This window comes from Oncorhynchus kisutch, linkage group LG11 (genome assembly GCF_002021735.2).
Source record: "Oncorhynchus kisutch isolate 150728-3 linkage group LG11, Okis_V2, whole genome shotgun sequence".
NCBI classification, from domain to species: Eukaryota; Metazoa; Chordata; class Actinopteri; order Salmoniformes; family Salmonidae; genus Oncorhynchus; species Oncorhynchus kisutch.
Genome location: NC_034184.2, coordinates 48,170,606 through 48,191,343, shown reverse-complemented (window position 1 = coordinate 48,191,343; position 20,738 = coordinate 48,170,606). Strand labels below are relative to the sequence as shown.

The 20,738-nt window shown below is 43.4% G+C and overlaps 1 protein-coding gene across 2 annotated transcripts in view; it reads left to right on the top strand.

Moving 5' to 3' along the window:
• The window catches only part of LOC109899573 (Kv channel-interacting protein 2), a 90,439-nt gene that overhangs the window by 34,705 nt on the left and 34,996 nt on the right, over positions 1-20,738 (top strand). The window contains exon 1 of one of the 2 annotated variants that reach the window (XM_031835892.1): positions 15,863-16,418. The exons of the other annotated variant lie outside the window; for it this stretch is intronic. Coding sequence (XP_031691752.1) covers positions 16,313-16,418 — 106 coding nt within the window. The 5' untranslated portion in view covers positions 15,863-16,312. Of the gene's footprint in view, positions 1-15,862; positions 16,419-20,738 lie in introns of those variants that run through there. 2 annotated transcript variants of the gene reach the window in all.

The following is a 20,738-nucleotide window of genomic DNA, read 5'->3' as shown; positions in this document are numbered from 1 at the left end:
ATATGCAGGTTTAAAAATGTATACATCTGTGTATTGATTTTAAGAAAAGCATTGATGTTTATGTTTAGGTACACATTGGAGCAACGATACGCACCGCATCGATTATATGCAACGCAGGACACTGCTAAATAAACTAGTAATATCATCAACCATGTGTAGTTAACTAGTGATTATGATTGATTGTTTTTTATAAGATAAGTTTAATGCTAGCAAGTAACTTGGCTTACTGCATTCGTGTAACAGGCAGTCTCCTCGTGGAGTGCAATGTAATCAGGTGGTTAGAGCTTTGGACTAGTTAACTGTAAGGTTGCAAGTTTGAATCCCTGAGCTGACAAGGTAAAAATCTGTCGTTCTGCCCCTGAAGGAGGCAGTTAACCCACCGTTCCTAGGCCGTCATTGAAAATAAGAATGTGTTCTTAACTGACTTGCCTAGTTAAATAAAGATTAAATAAAAGGTGAAGATTTCCGATTACAGTAATCAATCTACCTCTAGTACCAACATCATTAATATAGGTGTCTATGCTCCATGCCCTGACTATAGCTTTCATCTAGCTCTCTACACCTCATATCTCTCTCTCGCTTTCCTCTCTTTCTGTGGATTGAACTTTCTTCCTCTGTCTGTCTTTTTCTTTCCCTCTCTATTTGAGTGCTTTTCCCTATGAATCTCTCGCACCCTCTGCTTTCTCCCTCTCATCTCTCTCGCTCTCTGTCTCTTCCTGTCTTTCTTTCCTTTGATTATTTTTTCAAAAATTTTCCCCCATTCTGTTTATTCTGTCTCTCTGCATTCTCCCTGAGTTTTATACACAGTTCACATTTCTGCATTGTCTTCTCTACTCAACAGTGAATCAATTTGTCTTTCTTCTGTACGAGTTGGTGTGTGCGTGCTGGGGGCTGTGTTTTTGTGTGGAAATTGACATTTTCAGGCAGTGATCCTGTCACACTGTATGCGAGTGTGTTCAATCATATATATATATATATATATATATATATATATATATATATATATGTGTGTGTGAGAGTGAGTGTGTGAGAGAGTGAGAGAGAGACTCTGACACTCTCTCGGCATGAGCACATATGCCATCATCAGGGAGTGAGTCAGTGAAACTGGCAAGCATTTCTAGGAGTCTATTATTTACTCCTCATATTGTAGCATACAATATGTCTCCACACACCTACAGTGGTTTCTCCTTTAAAAGTTGCGAGCTTGCCCCGCTGGACTTAGAGGTACCCAGCATCACGGCTTCATTGATCCAGACCACCACAAGGGGGAGATAAAGCACTCGTTATGCATTTGGGTCCCAAGGTTTTTATATGACCAATCATATAAATGCGAGCCACCCTTGCCTTGTGGCGTTCTTCAACAAAGATGGCTGACAAAACAGATGTAAGTTGTAATGTCATAACGAGTCAAGCAAAACATGTACAATTGAGAGGAATACCGTAGTTAACGTAGAGACAAACGTTTGTGCATATTTGTTTGTTATAAATTAAATTTCTCTATTTAGCAAGTTATCTGACTAGCTAACGTTGACCAGCTAGCTAGTGTTAGGAGAATTAATTTGTAATTCGTGTTGTTTAATGTTTTAGGGACTCCTGAGAACCAGCAAACCAGGCATCTTGTGTCGTCTTGTGAACAGTGGATGTAAAGAATCTAGCTAGCTAAAGCATTTACTGCAAATTGAATGTACAATTGTGTAAGCTTGCCTTGCTTATATTTGCCTTGCAATGCAGCTGAAGTAACTAGCTAACTATTTACTTGCTTATTGTGTAGTGGAGGATAAAAATAACTATGCCTATGGATGTGTAGCTAGCTACAGTATGTAGTCGATCTGTGTATGGTCCCTAAAATGTTTGGTATGAATATTAGTTCAGAACCTATCTATGAACCGTAGCTATCATAGTTGTATCAACTTCAAGTCTAAATGGCATTAATGAAGCCTATGGATAGAGTAGAATATAATAACTTTATTGTGCCAAGGATGAAAGTCCTATATACACATGTACTGTAGATATTACCACGTATGAGATTCCCACATTGTAGCCTGTACATTAAATGTATTCACTGATCATGTACTCTCCCTGGCAAATAAAGGTGTGGTTCAGGTAGGAATCTCTGAGACATTCCTTTTCACTCATATCAAACTCCATTATTTGAATGATGCTGTGTCTGCATGTATGTATTACAATTATACACGTCAACAGTGTTTACCACTCCTGCTCCTGGGACATCAATGATTACACATTGTAACTATGCAATAGACTAAAAACATGATTGTTTTGTAATTCATATATACAGAAAAAAATATCCATATCTAACTCCCTTCATAATTAATCTGAGGACACTGAATAGGTGTAGTATTTCAATGAGATACTTAATTTCAACCAGTGGAGAACGTGAAGCGCTTTATTGAAAGAAGTTCATTATCCAGGTGTTATAAATACATAATACATGCATTATAATTATGATAATTGTAATATTATAAAAACAAGTTCAATCTGTACTTCAATGCACACGTGGTGTGCATTATAAAACGAAGAAAGACGAGGTGGGGAGAGAGTTGTAGAAGACAAAGGGAAAGAGATAAGAACAGCGGCAGACAGCATATGATTCATGAATTACAGTGCTACCCTAATATTCTCACAGTTCATCACAATTGCGTCTCCTAACCAGCCTTGGGCCCCCAGTTGGCCCGAAGGTTATCTTAATAGGGGGTGAGATAGCGATGACCTAGGCCTAGGCTATTGATGGTTTCAAGGCAAGGTCATTTTCATTGACCTCAGATTCTCAGTTTGTCAGTGTCAAAGTAGCCTGTCATTTCCATTTGTGCTTTCATGACAACTGGGAACTCTGAAAAAAAACAAGGTTGAATCATGACGTCAGTGATCTTCAGGTCAGAAAGTCAGAGATCTAGAAGAGGCCAACTTATATATGTATATGTATATATTCATATTCCATTCCTTTACTTAGATTTGTTTGTATTAGGTAGTTGTGAGGTAGCAAATGTGATGATACGCAAGCCATGCTTTATTATAAAGGTGATATTTTTTTCTCATGCGTTCCATACGTCAGAGCTCTCCAGGTCACCCCACTCACACCTCCCGATTTACAAGTTAAGCACTGCTGTAGAGAATATAATTTGGCCTGTTTATAGTGATCAAGAGAGAGAGAGAGAGAGAGGAAGAGGTTCAAAATATACGACTAAACAAATATGGAGTGGAGTGAGTATTGAATGGAGCTCATTAGTTTTAATTATCCCAGCTCGGTGTGTGAATGCAGCAGTCATCCATACGCCTCAGAAATAACAGGAACAGCCAGACCTGCCTGTCCCCTCGATCTCATTCCCTACCAAGGCTTCAGATAGCTTTATAACAAGGCAAGCTGTTCTTCATTTATAATAGGTTGTGTTTGGTTTTGATGGGCTGTGTGTGTGTGTGTGTGTGTGCGCGCATTTAATTTGTGTGTTTTTTGTGTCTCTATGTCCCCTCCTCTGCCTCCCACTCCACTCTGTACCTGGACCTCATTCTGACAGATGAGTGAGTGTATTTGATAACAGCATTATTGTATGGAGGGTTAGAGCAGTAGGCGCTAAGGCTAAGTGAAATCTGTGTGTGTTGTTTAGCACTAGTTAGAGGAACTCTCTGAGGTGATGTTTATTAATTCACTGAGACTGTGTCACTCCTCACCTTGCCTAGTGGGATGGTGAATTAAATAGCAACACTGTGTGTGTATTTGTGAGTGTGTGTGTGTTTATAGTATTGGCTTTTTTATACTACATCAATAGCTTTGGCTTTGGCCCTGTGTATAATTGTGTATTGATGACCAGGGATGTTTGGGAGAAGACGAGAGAGAGAGAGGAAGATCAGAGGATAGAGGGAAGAGGACCAGAGGAGGGAGCAGGGGAGAAGAGTAAAGGAGAGGAGAGCGAATGGAGGAGAGCTGATTATACAACTAGAGAACACATCTGCGAGGCCAAATTACCAGCTGACAGATAGAATGAGGTGAAGAATTTAGCAGGAGAAAAGGTCCTGGAGGGTAATAAAGTAGGGATGGTTTTTCCTCTCCTCATTCTGTCATTCTCTCCCTGACACATACAATGTCATCAGACCTTACCCAGCAAAAAACAAAGGTTCTCACAACTTTAGAGAGCGTTCCCTTACGAGCCTCATTCGGTCATTAGATAACGTTTTCATAGGAATGGTCCAATGATGTGCAAGGACTGTTTCCAAGAGACCATTCCCCTTAATGTTGAACATACCCAGAACATGGTTACCATGTTCCCAGACTATTTAATATTACTATTCTAGAAACATTTCATGTGTCCAGTTCTGTTTTCTGAGGGTTAGGAGAATATTCCATCAACGTCACACCAAACATACACAAAACACGATTGCCATGCATGTTCTCAGAATATAAGACATTAATATTCTAGACACATTTCGTGGAGACGTCGCGAGAACATTCTTGTGTCCAATAATGGATAAAACATAGGACGTTCTGCCATGGTCCACCGGAAGTTTATGTTTAGTTTCCAGCTTGTTCCGGGGACGTCCCCAAAGAAGTTTTTAGGACGTCGCCTGATGTTCCCAAAGAAACGTTCTCTGAAAAAAGTAATGTTTCTTTACACACCACCCTGGCTGTTGCCGAGCCCATCAAGCACTGATCGGTGAATGCTTTTACAGCTCTTTGTCTGTTGGCAAGTTTAGGGATACCCACACACACACACAAACAGTGCTTTTAACATACAATGTGTTCAACTTACATATTTGACACACACGACTACATTGAGCACGTTCATTTACACAGTAATTGTTATTAAATAATCCCTTGTTCCCTCTCTCTCCTCTCATCCCTGGTTTAGTAGATGACACCTCATCAGTACATCCAAGAGTCATCTCTAACAAACGTTCCTCCAGAGGTGTGTGTGTGTTTGGGTGTGTGTCCATGCGTGTGTGTGTGCCGACAGGAGGCTAGCATGTTTTTGAAAGTAGCCTGTGCTTATTACAGACATATACAGTACTGTCAACATCGACTGGGGGAACTGGTTACAGCATGGTGTTTGTTTTGTTGTCAAACCCCCACAGATATCAGCAGTTATGTCAGATTGTGTTCCCTGTCATATTGTATGCCCACCTGTAGTGTGTCAACCAAGGACAGGCTAAGTCGGCATGTCATGCCGTGGTGTTCCCTGGTGTTGTGTACTGCTGAGAAAGCCATCATATTAATGAGATGTCTAGTGCAGGGACTCAAGTAAACAAACAACATAGACATGACACAAACATATAGAGGGGGAAGTAGAAAGACATTGAAATGAGAGAGAGAGAGACACTTTGTCTGTCTTTAATGATATATCCTCATTTAATTTGATTAAAACCTCCCCACCGACCCACCCCCCTTTAAAATCAAATAGCTTCTGTGCTGCATACTCACCTTGCACTCCATGACATAAAACAACGCCAGACATCACAATAACCAAAACCTCAACACTTGTCACGTTCTGACCTTAGTTCTTTTGTTATGTCTTTGTTTTAGTATGGTCAGGGCGTGAGTTGGGTGGGTTGTCTGTTAGTTTTTCTATTTCTGTGTTTGGCCTGGTGTGGTTCTCAGAGGCAGGTGTCAATCGTTGTCCCTGATTGAGAACCATATTTAGGTAGCCTGTTTTCTATTGTGTTTCGTGGGTGATTGTTTTCTGTTGTGTGTCTGCACCAGCCAGAACTGTTTTCGGTTGTTTCTCTTTGTTATTTCTGTGTTCATTTTATTAAATATGGACACATACCACGCTGCACCTTGGTCCTCACCTTCTTCCAACAACGGCCGGTACACCACTTCTACATCATTTTATAGAACTCAAATTCCACCCGAATGTATGCAGAGACCATCACATTAAATAATAATAAAGGGTCTGTTATCCCTCCACCTTTGACCCTGTTCCTCCTTGTTAGCTAAAAATCCAACTCCGCCTGAGCAAACAGAAAATTCATCAACACACATTTGGCCTTTTCCTTCTTCGAATACCTGTGCCCCATTATAAACATCCCGACAGTAAACTCCACCCGCAACCTCGCACACAGACATTCCAACAAGACAGTAATGGCATTAACCTGAGCACAGTTTCACTCATGGCACAGAAAGGACACCCCTGTCCGAGTCCCGGGTCGACCCGTGCTAACCAGCTGTTAGTGGCCAGGGCTCCATATAGAACCCTCCACTGAAGGTCCGCTGACCTCTGATACTGAGAGTTCATAGAGCCCCCTCTATTTAAAACTCACCTTACTCTCCACCCCACATACCCCCTGACACTGATGTGCCTTCACTCCTAATGTTCCTCAACTTAACGCAGAGGTTGTAGAGGGCTTTACCTCCAACCCCCTCAAATTCCCCGAGGCCCGGAGTGTTAGAATTTAACAAGTCCTCCAGACCCCCTTGCCAGTCCCCAGTCTCTGCAGTCACCTGCAGTGGCAGAAACATTGGCTGCGCAACATCTTGGCTGCTCAAATACCCCCCTTACTGGCTCAGACAGTGCCTCCTGGACCTCCCCCAGGAATCTCTCCAGCAGCCTAAGAGATGTTAGTCCTGCTTGTTGTTCCAGGACTTCCGGGGTTTTCCACCCCTCCCCCAGCAGCTGCAGGTCACCCAGCCTTAGTAAACCCGATGCCATCAGTCACCTCTGTAGGGTGGCCAAGTGAACCGATCTCAAAAGGATGGCTGGGTTGTAGAAGATAGGCTCCTCCCACACCCACAGCCCAGGCTCCACACCCTCTTCTTGTTTGGGCCTTAGCAGCTGCTAGGCCCTCAGCACCACAAAGTAAAAGTCAGAGACCTGCTGTACTCAGCCTCTCCAGCTTCATGAGGAACAGCTGCCGGTCCAACCCTAATCCGCCAGCTCTCCTCAGCAGCGCACATGCTGGTTCCCTCCAGGCGACATAAGTATGGTACAGCAGTCGCTGTGCTGCATTTAGTCTGAAAGCAGCCACCGAGCTCTCTAGTTCCACCAGGTACTGTCCTCCTTCGTGGAAGAACATGTACAACACTGCCGCCCTCAGCCAGTGATGGACCAACTAGAAAAAAATCCACCAGCTTGCGTTGCAGGTCTACGAGCAGACCAGCGGGGTGGTTGAGGACAGACAGTTTATGCCACAGGGAGGATGCCACCAGGTTGTTGATTATCAGCACCCTCCCTCTATATGACACTTGGGACAGGAGTCACCTCCACCTGGCCAGTCTTGACACCACTGCCTGTGACAGCCTCTCCCAGTTCTTCCTGACCCACCTCTCAGAGCCCAGGTACACCCCCAAAATGTTAAGCCCTTTACAACCCCCCTGGAAGACACACCTAACAGAGCTTACCCCAGTTCACCTTAGCTGACGAAGCTCCCTCATACACCTTCAGACTAGTCCCTAGTGCCTGCATGTCCTGCCCATCACAGAGATGTCATCTGCATATGCCGACACTGCTATGCCTGTCAACACACCCATGCCTGTCCAGCACACTGCCCGCAGTCTCCAGCGTAGCAGGCCTAAAAAAGGCTCAATGGCTAGTTTATTTAACTGCGCCGATTAGAGGGCATCCTTGTCTCATGCCCCGCCTCACCCAGACTGGCCTACTGAGCCCCCCTCCCTCCTTGATCATACATGATGCCCCAGCATACAACATCTTCACACAGGACAAAACCTTTCCCCAAACATCACATTAAACAGACACTCATGGTCCACTCTATCAAAAGCCTTCTCTTGGTCTAAAGAGACAAGTCCAACATGTCCCTGATTAAGAACCGGTTGCCCGTGATTGAGCGTCCTGGTACACAATATGTCTGATCCTTGTGCACTGTACTATAAAGTCCAGATGGGACTTCAGTCTGTTAGCAAGGACTTTGTCAAATATTTTGTAGTCCGCACAGAGCAATGCCACAGGCCTCCAGTTCTTAAGTTCACACGAGTCCACTTTCTTGGGCCGCCTGACGACAGCTCATCTGCAACTCTCCTACCCTGACGCGCTCACTCAACACACAAAAGAAGTCCAGCCCAATTATTCCCCAGAATAAAACTCCACTGGGAGTCCATCGATCCCAGGTGCACGGCGGGGGACATCTGGGTTACGGCCTCTGCCAGTTCATGGGACAACAGGGAAATGTCCATTTCATCCATCTGTGCCAGGGATGAATTGGAGCACAAAACCTGAGCAGACATAGGATCACACAGTTCTGTCCTATACAACTCAGTATAAAACTCCACAGTCCGCTCCTGCATCTCCCCCACCACAGCTGTAGACAATGCATACCCTTGGGTCCAACGATCGGTTTTCTAAACCAAAGAAGAAGGAGCATCCATCTCCTGAAACATGGAAAACCTAGTTCTTAAAAGTGCTCCCATTGCTTTAACCTGGAAAAAACTGCCCAGGATGAGAGAGCTGTATACTGTTGACAGAAAAGACGAATTTGGACTACACCACCATCTGTAGCATGACTGGACCCAGTCTCAGCTACACATTCATAGCATGATTAGACCCAGCCTCAGCTACACCACCATCTACAGCATGACTAGACCCAGCCTAATCTACACCACCATCTATATATAGCATGACTAGGCTGCCTGCGTCTCATGGCCCCCTGCACGTTGACCTCAATTTACCCCACTGGCGCTTGTACCCTCACCTTGTCCACGGCCTATATGTGGGCATGCAAAGCTCTTAAGCCCAAAGTCCTCACACTCAAAACACCGTAGACTATCTGTGCTGGCAAACCTGCGTGTTTAACGGCATCAGTCTGAACACCTGCCGACAGTACACTAAAATCGAACGTAAGCAAACTTACGAAAACAACTCAGCGCTTTCCTGATTTCATCGTCCGTTAAAAAATTTAATATTCCACTTGCAATCAGCCTGCCCACTAAATGTACTCTTTTCATGAACACAACCACAGCTTTGTTCATTCTGGATGCAGAATGCATTAATTCATAAATTCAGAATGCTCCTACCTGTTCACTGACCATGAGCAGAACCTCCTCCACCTTAACCCCATTCTCAGGAACACAACTGAATCCATACCCTAACGACAGCGTTATGGGGGGAAAAAAGTCTAAATAAAGACGCAAGAAAGTAAGTAAGAACAGAGCTCTCCTCACTGCTTCTCAACTACAAACACTCCAGAGAGAGACAGAGATACAGAGAGCAATTTAAAACACCAAATAATGCATGCAGAGCAGAATTAGGCCGATATCAGCTAATTATAAAAATCCAGTAAAAAGACATTAAAGTCTACAACCACCTAAAAGGAAGCAATTCCCAAACCTTCCATAACAAGCCATCACCTTCAGAGAAATTAACCTGAAGAAGAGTCCCCTAAGCAAGCTGGTCCTGGGGCTCTGTTCACAAACAGACCCAGGACCAGCAACACAATTAGAGCCAACCTAATCATACGAAAAAATATATCTAATTACTTGCACATTGGAAAGAATTAACAAAACAGAGCAAACTAGAATGCTTTTTGGTCCTTAACAGAGAGTACACCGTGGCAGAATACCTGACCACTGTGACTGACCCAAAATGCTTTGACTATGTACAGACTCAGTGAGCATAGCCTTGCTATTCAGAAAGGTCACCGTAGGTAGACATGGCTCCCAAGAGAAGACAGGCAATGTGCACACTGCCCACAAAATGAGGTGGAAACTGAGCTGTACTTCCTAACCTGATGCCAAATGGATGACCATATTAGAGACACATATTTCCCTCAGATTACACAGACCCACAAAGAATTTTTTTTAAAATCCAATTTTGATCAACTCCCATATCTATTGGGTGAAATGCCACCGTGTGCAATCACAGCAGCAAGATGTGTGACCTGTTGCCACAAGAAAAGACCAACCAGTGAAAAAGAAACACCATTGTAAATACAACCCATATGTTTATTTATTTTTCCCTGTTTACTTGAACTATTTTCACATCGTTACAGCACTGTATATAGACAAACTATGACATTTTAAATGTCTTTATTCTTTTGTGAGTAATGTTTACTGTTAATTTTTTATTGTTTATTATCTATTTCACTTGCTTTGGCAATGTAAACATATGTTTCCCATGCCTATACAGCCCCTTGCATTGAATTGAGAGATGAGAATGCTTTGCCAGTGCTGTTACAGTTCATTCGAAAAGTATTCAGACCACTAGAGTTTTTCCACATTTTATTACGTTACAGCCTTATTCTAAAATTGATTAAATCGTTTTCCCCCCTCATCAATCTACACAACACCCTATAATGACAAAGGAAAAAACAGGTCTTTAGACATTTATAAAATCAACTGAAATATCACATTTCCAGTGCATTCGGAAAGTATACACCCATTGACTTTTTCCACATTTTGTTACGTTACAGCATCAAATGGATGACATAGTTTTTTTCCCCTCACCAAGCTACAAACAATACCCCATAATGATGAAGCAAAAACTGTTGAAAAAAACTGAAATACCACATTTACATAAATATTCAGACCCTTTACTCAGTACTTTGTTGAAGCACCTTTGGCAGTGTTTACAGCCTCGAGTCTTATTGGGTATTGTTACGAATCCCTTTTGGCCCAACAGTCTAGGGGGGGATGGTAATGAGACCCGTAACATAACTCATGCAAATTATAATTGTGACAAAGTAAAAGTGAGAACGAAATAACCACGACTACTGAAATCTACCGTCAAACTCAGGGTTTATTAATAAACACACGGTAATGGGGGGAGCAAGAAAAGGGGCTGAGCTGGACCCAAGGAAAGAAACAATAAGTATTCAAAAACACCCCTAAGCTAGACTAGCCTACTTTAACAACAGCTAACTAACCAAACAAAAATACAGTGGGTGGTCCACCCAGTTCTAACTAGTGTATTTAACAAAGTCTACCTACGGGTAGTGTATGCGCATGGGCGACTTGTCTTGGTTTCCCCTTTTCCCACCAGCAATCAAACACCATAACCAAAACAATACTCACAGGTGATGACAAAGTGCTATGGAGGTGCTCAAACAAAAGAGAGGATAATACACAAAGAGCGAGTGAAACACAGAAACCTACAGACATGGCATTTACAGAGAGATTGAGCTGTTGAGCAAACAACTGATGGGGTTTTTAAACCAAGGGAAAGGAACTGTGATTGGGTAGGAAACAGGAGGAGGTGTGTCTTCTGATTGATGATTGATTGTTGACTGATTGGGGAGTGATGATTTTCACCTGTGAGGGGAGAAGGAGAGAAAAGAACACAGGATACACACACACACACACACACACAGACACAGGATACCTGTATCCGTAACAGGTATGAAGCTACAAGCTTGGCACACCTTTATTTGGGGAGTTTATCCCATTCTTCTCTGCAGATCCTCTCAAACTCTGTCAGGTTGGATGGGGAGCATCGCTTCACAGCTATGTTCAGGGCTCTCCAGAGATGTTTGATCGGGTTCAAGTCCAGGTTATCGCTGGGCCACTCAAGGACATTCAGAGACTTAAATCAAATCAAATCAAATGTATTTGTCACATACACATGGTTAGCAGATGTTAAAGCGAGTGTAGCGAAATGCTTGTGCTTCTAGTTCCGACAATGCAGTAATAACCAACGAGTAATCTAACCTAACAATTCCAAAACTACTACCTTATACACACAAGTGTAAAGGGATACAGAATAAGTACATAAAGCTATATGAATGAGTAATGGAACAGAACGGCATAGGCAAGATGCAGTAGATGGTATCGAGTACAGTATATACATATGAGATGAGTAATGTAGGGTATGTAAACAAAGTGGCATAGTTTAAAGAGACTAGTGAGACATGTATTACATAAGGATGCAGTAGATGATATAGGATACAGTATAAACATATACATATGAGATGAGTAATGTAGGGTATGTAAACAATATATTAAGTAGCATTGTTTAAAGTGGCTAGTGATATATTTTACATCAATTCCTATTATTAAAGTGGCTGGAGTTGAGTCAGTGTGTTGGCAACAGCCACTCAATGTTAGTGGTGGCTGTTTAACAGTCTGATGGCCTTGAGATAGAAGCTGTTTTTCAGTATCTCGGTCCCTGCTTTGATGCACCTGTACTGACCTCGCCTTCTGGATGATAACGGGGTGAACAGGCAGTGGCTCGGGTGGTTGTTGTCCTTGATGATCTTTATGGCCTTCCTGTGACATCGGGTGGTGTAGGTGTCCTGGAGGGCAGGTAGTTTGCCCACGGTGATGTGTTGTGCAGACCTCACTACCCTCTGGAGAGCCTTACGGTTGTGGGCGGAGCAGTTGCCATACCAGGCGGTGATACAGCCCGACAGGATGCTCTCGATTGTGCATCTGTAGAAGTTTGTGAGTGCTTTTGGTGACAAGCCAAATTTCTTCAGCCTCTTGAGGCGCTGCTGCGCCTTCTTCACGACGCTGTCTGTGTGGGTGGACCAATTCAGTTTGTCCATGATGTGTACGCCGAGGAACTTAAAACTTACTACCCTCTCCACTGCTGTCCCTTCGATGTGGATAGGGGGGTGCTCCCGCTGCTGTTTCCTGAAGTCCACAATCATCTCCTTTGTTTTGTTGATGTTGAGTGTGAGGTTATTTTTCTGACACCACACTCCGAGGGCCGTCACCTCCTCCCTGTAGGCCATCTCATCGTTGTTGGTAATCAAGCCTACCACTGTTGTGTCGTCCGCAAACTTGATGATTGAGTAGGAGGCGTGCATGGCCACGCAGTCATGGGTGAACAGGGAGTACAGGAGAGGGCTCAGAACGCACCCTTGTGGGGCCCCAGTGTTGAGGATCAGCGGGGTGGAGATGTTGTTAACTACCCTCACCACCTGGGGGGCGGCCCGTCAGGAAGTCCAGTACCCAGTTGCACAGGGCGGGGTCGAGACCCAGGGTCTCGAGCTTGATGATGAGTTTGGAGGGTACTATGGTGTTAAATGCTGAGCTGTAGTCGATAAACAGCATTCTCACATATGTATTCCTCTTGTCCAGATGGGTTAGGGCAGTGTGCAGTGTGGTTGAGATTGCATCGTCTGTGGACCTATTTGGGCGGTAAGCAAATTGGAGTGGGTCTAGGGTGTCAGGTAGGGTGGAGGTGACTTCATGATGACGGAAGTGAGTGCTATGGGGCGGTAGTTGTTTAGCTCAGTTACCTTAGCTTTCTTGGGAACAGGGAAAATGGTGGCCCTCTTGAAGCATGTGGGTACAGCAGACTGGTATAAGGATTGATTGAATATGTCCGTAAACACACCAGCTAGCTGGTCTGCGCATGCTCTGAGGACGCGGCTGGGGCTACCGTCTGGGCCTGCAGCCTTGCGAGGGTTAACACGTTTAAATGTTTTACTCAAGTCGGCTGCAGTGAAGGAGAGTCCGCAGGTTTTGGTTGCGGGCTGTGTCAGTGGCACTGTATTGTCCTCAAAGTGGGCAAAAAAGTTATTTAGTGTGCCTGGGAGCAAGACATCCTGGTCCGTGACGGGGCTGGTTTTCTTTTTGTAATCCGTGATTGACTGTAAACCCTGCCACATACCTCTTGTGTCTGAGCCGTTGAATTGTGACTCTACATTGTCTCTATACTGACGCTTAGCTTGTTTGATTGCCTTGCAGAGGGAATAGCTACACTGTTTGTATTCGGTCATGTTTCCGGTCACCTTGCCCTGGTTAAAAGCAGTGGTTTGCGCTTTCAGTTTCACGCGAATGCTGCCATCAATCCACGGTTTCTGGTTTGGGAATGTTTTAATCGTTGCTATGGGAACGACATCATCAATGCACTTTCGAATTAACTTGCTCACCGACTCAGCATATTCGTCAATGTTGTTGTTGGACGCAATGCGGAACATATCCCAATCCACGTGATCGAAGCAGTCTTGAAGCGTGGAATCAGATTGGTCGGACCAGCGTTGAACAGACCTGAGCGCGGGAGCTTCTTGTTTTAGATTCTGTCTGTAGGCAGGAAGCAACAAAATGGAGTCATGGTCAGCCTTTCGGAAGCCACTCCTGCGTTGTCTTGGTTGTGTGCTTAGTGTCGTTGTCCTGTTGGAAGGTGAAACTTTACCCCAGTCTGAGGTCCTGAGTGTTCTGGAGCAGATTTTCATCAAGGATCTCTCTGTACTTTGCTCCGTTCATCTTTTCCTCCATCCTGACTTGTCTCCCAGTCCCTGCCACTGACAAACATCCTCACAGCATGATGCTGCCACCACCTTTCTTCACTTTAGGAAGGGTGCCATGTTTGCTCCAGACATAACATTTGGCATCCTGGCCAAAAAGTTCAATCTGGTTTAATCAGACCAGATAATCTTGTTTCTCAGGGTCAGAGAGTCTTTAGGTGTCTTTTGGCAAAATTCAAACGGGCTGTGGTGCCTTTTACTGAGGAGTGGCTTCCAACTGGCCACTCTACCATAAAGGCCTGATTGGTGGAGTGCTGCAGATGTGGTTGTCCTTTTGGAAGGTTCTCCCATCTCCGCAGAGGAACTTTGGAGCTCTTTCAGAGTGACCATCGTTTTTTTGGTACCCTTACCCAGATCTGTACCTCAACACAATCCTGTCTCGGAGCTCTATGGACAATTCCTTCGACCTCATGTCTTGGTTTTTGCTCTGACATGCAGTGTTAACGTTGGAACCTTATATAGACAGGTGTTTGCCTTTCCAAATCATGTCCAATCAATTTAATTACTTCACGTGAACTCCAATCAAGTTGTAGAAACATCTCAATCAATGGAAACAGGATGCACCTGAACTTAATTTTCAAGTCTCATAGCAAAGGGTCTGAATACTTATTTATATCGGGTAATTATTTCATTTTTTTAATTAAAGCTTGTCTTTGCTTTGTCATTATGGGATATTGTGTGTGGATTGATGAGGATTTTTATTTTATGTAATACATTTTAGATTAAGGCTGTAACAAAAATGTGAAAAAGTCAAGAGGTCTGAATACTTTCCGAAGGCACTGTATATATATATATATATATATATATATATATATAATTTTTTTTTTTTTTTTTTTTTTTATATATATATATTATATATATATATATATATTTATTATTTGCATTTTATTTTAGTTGACCAGCAATGGGATGCTTTCTGTATTCACAAAGCATGGGAGGAGAGCTCTTTGCCCTAACACTACACAGCTGATTTAAATAACTGACTCATCATCCAGCTTTGATTATTTGAATTAGCAGTGTAGTGCTAGGGCAAAAACCAAAATGTGCACACATGTTGGGTACCAGGATCGAGTTTGGGAAACCTGGATCTGTCTCTACCTTCTTGTGATTGGGTCCATCTTTGTGATTCATTGTTTTGATTAAACATCAGTCTAAGCCATTCAATTTGACCAGTGCTCCTCCATCTAACTGTTGCCTCCACCAACTCTTTGCTAAGATGCATCTGTTGCTGTTTCTCCTCAAGCTAATACTGAAGGGAATTTGTGTTGGTGTTTACGTAACCTAGATAATGAAATACTGCATTCATTATTTCGGTAGAGGTTTACTGCATACTGCAAGAGAGTGTATTGAGACTGACAAAACGTCTAACTAGACATTTATTTAAAAAGTTAAACCGTTATTTCTGTCGTAGTGAAATAGTTATTTCTTTAAAAGCGAGATTAAATGTTGTTTCTGTAGTCATGCATGTTGTCGAGTTTGGTTCTCCCAAACATTTTCAGCCAGTTACCTTGGAAACCACATTTGGCAAATCAATGAAAGTAATATCACTGGGCATACCTCCCTCTCCTCCCTGTCTCTCTCTCTCTCTAACTCTTCCGCCTCCCCTTCACTCTCTCTCCCGCTGTCTCCTGCATCTACCTAACTCAGTCATCTCTCCTTCACACACACAGCCAAAGGACTAGCAGACAGCACTCTTCCCCGGATTAATTTACTCAAACAGGGGGTGGAGGACAGGAAAGAGCAGAAAGGAAAAGAAGAAGGGAAGCGAGTAGAGGAGAAGAGTTTCACTCTTTCCCTGTGATGTTGGAGGAGGAAGGGGGAATTTTTACCTGATGGTAGTCCAGGACTGATACATTATTGGGGCTGTATGGACACCTATTTCTAGCTCTGGGGAGAGGACAGGTTCTGGAGGAGGGATCAGAGAAATCCAACCAGCTCTCTCAACTGTTGCTGCAGGAGATTATGGGATAACGGGATTTTTTTGTGGATACTTGGTGACCACTTGGGTGTACCCACCTTGAATCTGGTTCGCCCAGCTTAGTTCTGTTGGTACAGGCAGATGTACTGCTCTGTTTGGGGGGAAAGGCAAAGGATATAGGTGTAATCCGGCACAAGGGACTGAGTTTGGCTGGGCCTGGGCCTGGTTTGATTAGATCGTGTCCCCAGGATGTTGAGTCTGGATGGGCTGGAGATGATAGCTGTCCTGGTGGTGATGGGACTGTTCGTCAAAGTCCTGGAACAGTTTGGACTCTTCGAAGTTGTAGGAGAGGAAGGTAATGGACAGGGTGTGTGGGGGGAAGGGGTGAGTGTGTTATTATTATTTCTGAAATAATTGTATTTAATCAAATTCCATACAATTTCTATTTATTTTTATTTCAATTTACTTACACTTTATTATCAGTAGAAAATATTGCAAAGTCTAGATATTAACCTTGAGTGGCTACTACAGAGAACTTGGCATTTTGGCCTATTTGGCTACCATTTTGGCCTATTTGGCTACCATTTTGGCCTATTTGGCTACCATTTTGGCTTTAGCTTTGGCTTAAGCCCATATGTTGGTTCGAGCCCCCACAAAAAGAAACAGAACAAGTTCAAACCAAAATCAACGTAATTTCTGCAGGTCAGGTTTGACAGACTGAAGGAGAAATTGATAGATTAAGAGAGAACATACAGAAACATTAATTAATTTGTCATGAAGATATGATATTTTTCTCTTTAATGACCCTATCAAAATAACAGCTATTTTCAGTTTGTTGCATAAAATATGCTGTAAAATATAATAGAAACAAAGAAAGTACAGTATGAAGATAGGCAGAAACTGCTTCTCCAATAGAAATCCCTGATCACACTTGTAAGCGACGTTGGCTAGCTAAGCTCATGAGCAGAAACACGTCATCGGTATAACGGTCGTCCCGTGCCAAACTGCGCATTTGCAGGCCATCAAATCAAAAGCACTCCGTCCCTTTTCTAACTGTTATAGGCCAATTTCTATTTTGCCCTGTTTATCAAGTGTTGGGAAAACTTGTCAATAATCAACTGATTGGCTTTCTTGATGTCTATAGTATTCTCTCTGCTATGCAATCTGGTTTCCTCTAAGGTTATGGATGTGTCACTGCAACATTCAAGGTCCTCAATGATGTCACCATTGCCCTTGATTCTAAGCAATGTTGTGCTGCTGTTTTTATTGACTTGGCCAAAGCTTTTGATACGGTAGACCATTCCATTCTTGTGGGCCGGCTAAGTATTGGTGTCTCTGAGGGGCCTTTGGCCTGGTTTGCTAACTACCTCTCTCAAAGAGTGCAGTGTATGTCAGAACATCTGCTGTCTCAGCCACTGCCTGTCACCAAGGGTGTACAGCAAGGCTCGATCCTAGGCCCCACACTCTTCTCAATTTACATCAACAACATAGCTCAGGCAGTAGGAAGCTCTCTCATCCATTTATGATACAGTCTTATACTCAGTTGGCCCCTCCCCGGATTTTGTGTTAAACGCTCTACAACAAAACGTTCTTAGTGTCCAACAAGCTTTCTCTGCCCTTAACCTTGTCCTGAACACATCCAAAACAAAGGTAATGTTGTTTGGTAAAAAGAATGCCCCTCTGCCCACAGGTGTGATTACAACCTCTGATGGTTTAGAGCTTGAGGTATTCACCTCATGCTAGTACTTGGGAGTATGGCTAGATGGTACACTGTCCTTCTCTCAGCACATATCAAAGCTGCAGGCTAAAGTTAAATCTAGACTTGGTTTCCTCTATCGTAATCGCTCCTCTTTCACCCCAGCTGCCAAACAAACCCTGATTCAGATGACCATCCGACTCATGCTAGATTACGGAGACGTAATTTGTAGATCGACAGGTAAGGGTGCTCTCGAGCGGGCTAGATGTTCTTTACCATTCGACCATCAGATTTGCCACCAATGCTCCTTATAGGACACATCACTGCACTCTATACTCTTCTGTGAACTGGTCATCTCTGTATACCCACCGCAATACTCACTAGTTGATGCTTATTTATAAAACCCTCTTAGGCCTCACTCCCCCTAATCTGCGATATCTACTGCAGCCCTCATCCTCCACATACAGCACCTGTCCTACCATGAGGATGTTGCCTCTAATCAATGGGTTCTGGTTGGGATATGTACATATGGTCGCTTATTGATGAAGCCGATGACCGAGGTGGTATATACCTCAGTGCCATTAGATGAACATATTCCAGTCTGTGCTAGCAAAACATTCCTAGCATCCACGTCATCTGACCACTTCGGTATTGAGTGAGTCACTGGTACTTCCTGCTATAATTTTTGCTTGTAAGCAGGAATCAGGAGGATAGAATTGTGGTCAGATTTGCCAAATGGAGGGCAGGGGAGAGCATTGTATGCATCTCTGTGTGTGGAGTAAAGGTGGTCTAGAGGTCTTTTTCCATCTGGTTGCACATGTGACATGCTGGTAAAAATATGGTAAAACTGATTTAAGTTTGCCTGCAATAAAGTCCCTGGCCACTAGGAGCGTTGCTTCTGGATGAGCCTTTTCTTGTTTGCTTATGGTCTTACAAAGTGTGTTGAGTGCTGTCTTATAGCCAGCATCGGTCTGTAGTGGTAAATAGACGGCTACGAATAATATAGATGAGATCTCTCTTGGTAGATATTGTGGTCTACAGCTTATCATAAGGTACTCTACCTCAGGCAAGCAATACCTCAAGATTTCTTTAATATTAGACATCGCGCTCCTGCTGTTATTGACAAAAAGACACACACCCCCTCCCCTCGTCTTACCAGACGGAGCTTCTCTGTTCTGGCGGTGCATGGAAAATCCCGCCAGCTCTATATTATCCGTGACATCGTTCAGCCACGACTTTGTAAAACATAAGTTATTACAGTTCTTAATGTTCCGTTGGTAGGATAATTGTAAGTTATCAATTATATTTTCCAATGATTGCATGTTAGCAAGTAGAACGGAAGGCAGTGGAAGTTTACTCGCTCGCCTACGGATTCTCAGAAGGCAGCCCGATCTGCATCCTCTTTTCCTTCATCTTTTCTTCACGCAAATGACGGGGATGTTCCTGGGAGAGCAGTACATCCGTCTCGTCGGACTCGTTAAAGGAAAAAGCTTCTTCCAGTTCATGGTGAGTAATTGCTTTTCTGATGTCCAGAAGTTATTTTCAGTTGTAAGAGACGGTAGCAGCAACATTATGTACAAAATAAGTTTCAAAAAGTTTCTTAACAAAACAAACAATGCAAAAAAAATGAACAAAATAGCACAATTGGTCAGGAGCATGTAAAACGTCAGCCATCATCTTCATGATGTGTGTTTTGTCCTATATTTTTATTTTATTTTTAATTCCAGCCCCCGTCCCCAGCAGGAGGCCTTGGCCTGTTGGTAGGCCGTCATTGTAAATACGAATTTGTTCTTAACTGACTTGCCTAGTTAAATAAAGGTTAGATAAAATAAAAAATAATAATAATATAATGTTTTTTTAAAAATCAATTTCACGAGGTTGGAGTAATCACATGTGCAACTACTTAAGGCAGTGGCTCAAATCTAGGTTGTGTCTTTAGATTTCAAGCAAAATAACAACTAAGGAAGTATTTTTCACTTCTCTCATTGACTTCTCAAACCTTAAACAGGCTTTGTCTGTTTGGCAAGCTTCCCCGGAAGCCTTGCGATGTTAAGCCTCTGTGCCTATTCACCTTTTGTTTCCCCGCCCACTTGAGCCAGTTCCTTATGTAACACAGTTGTTAAAGCAAGCAAAACCATTGTTAAGTAAATTATTAAATAAAGTGCACAGAATTTGAAAGAAATGTTCATTTGCTCGCACCGTGAGAGTTAAGATACTCTTCAAAGAGGTAAGGTTTCAGACATTTTCGAAAGGTGGGCAGGGCCTCCGCTGTACTGACCTTTGGTGGAGGCTTGTTAAACCATTGGGGTGCCAGGACACAGAAGAGCTTGGACTGGGCTGAGCTGAGCGGGAGCTGCTGTTCCCGTAGGATTGGAAGGGCCAAGAAACCTGAGGTGGTACGCAGTGCTCCGGTTGGGATGTAGGGTTGGAGCATAGCCTGAAGGTAAGGAGGAGCAGTTCCCCTTGCTGCTCTGTAGGCAAGCACTAGGGTCTTGTAGATGATGCAAGCTTCAACTGGAAGCCAGTGGAGTGTGCAGAGGAGCGGGGAGACATGAGAGGACTTAGGAAAGTTGAACACCAGGCGAGCTACGGCATTCTGGATGTTGCAGTGGTTTGATGGCACAGCCCAGCCAATGGAGAGTTGCAGTAGTCTAGACAGGAGAAGACAAGTGCCTGGATTAGTGTGAGTAAAGGTTGTACTCTATGGATGTTGTTGAGCGTAAACCTGCAGGAGCGAGTCACTGCTTTTATGTTTGCAGAGAACAACAGGGTGTTGTTCAGGGTCACGCCAATGTTGTTTTCACCAGTGGAGGCTGATGGAAGGAGCTATAGGAGGATGGGTTCATTGTAATGGCTGAAATGGAATAATGGAATGTTATCAAATATATCAAAACCACGTTGGACTCCGTTCCATCTATTGCATTCCAGCCATTACAATAAGCCTGTCCTCCTATAGCTTCTCCAACCAGCTTCCTCTAA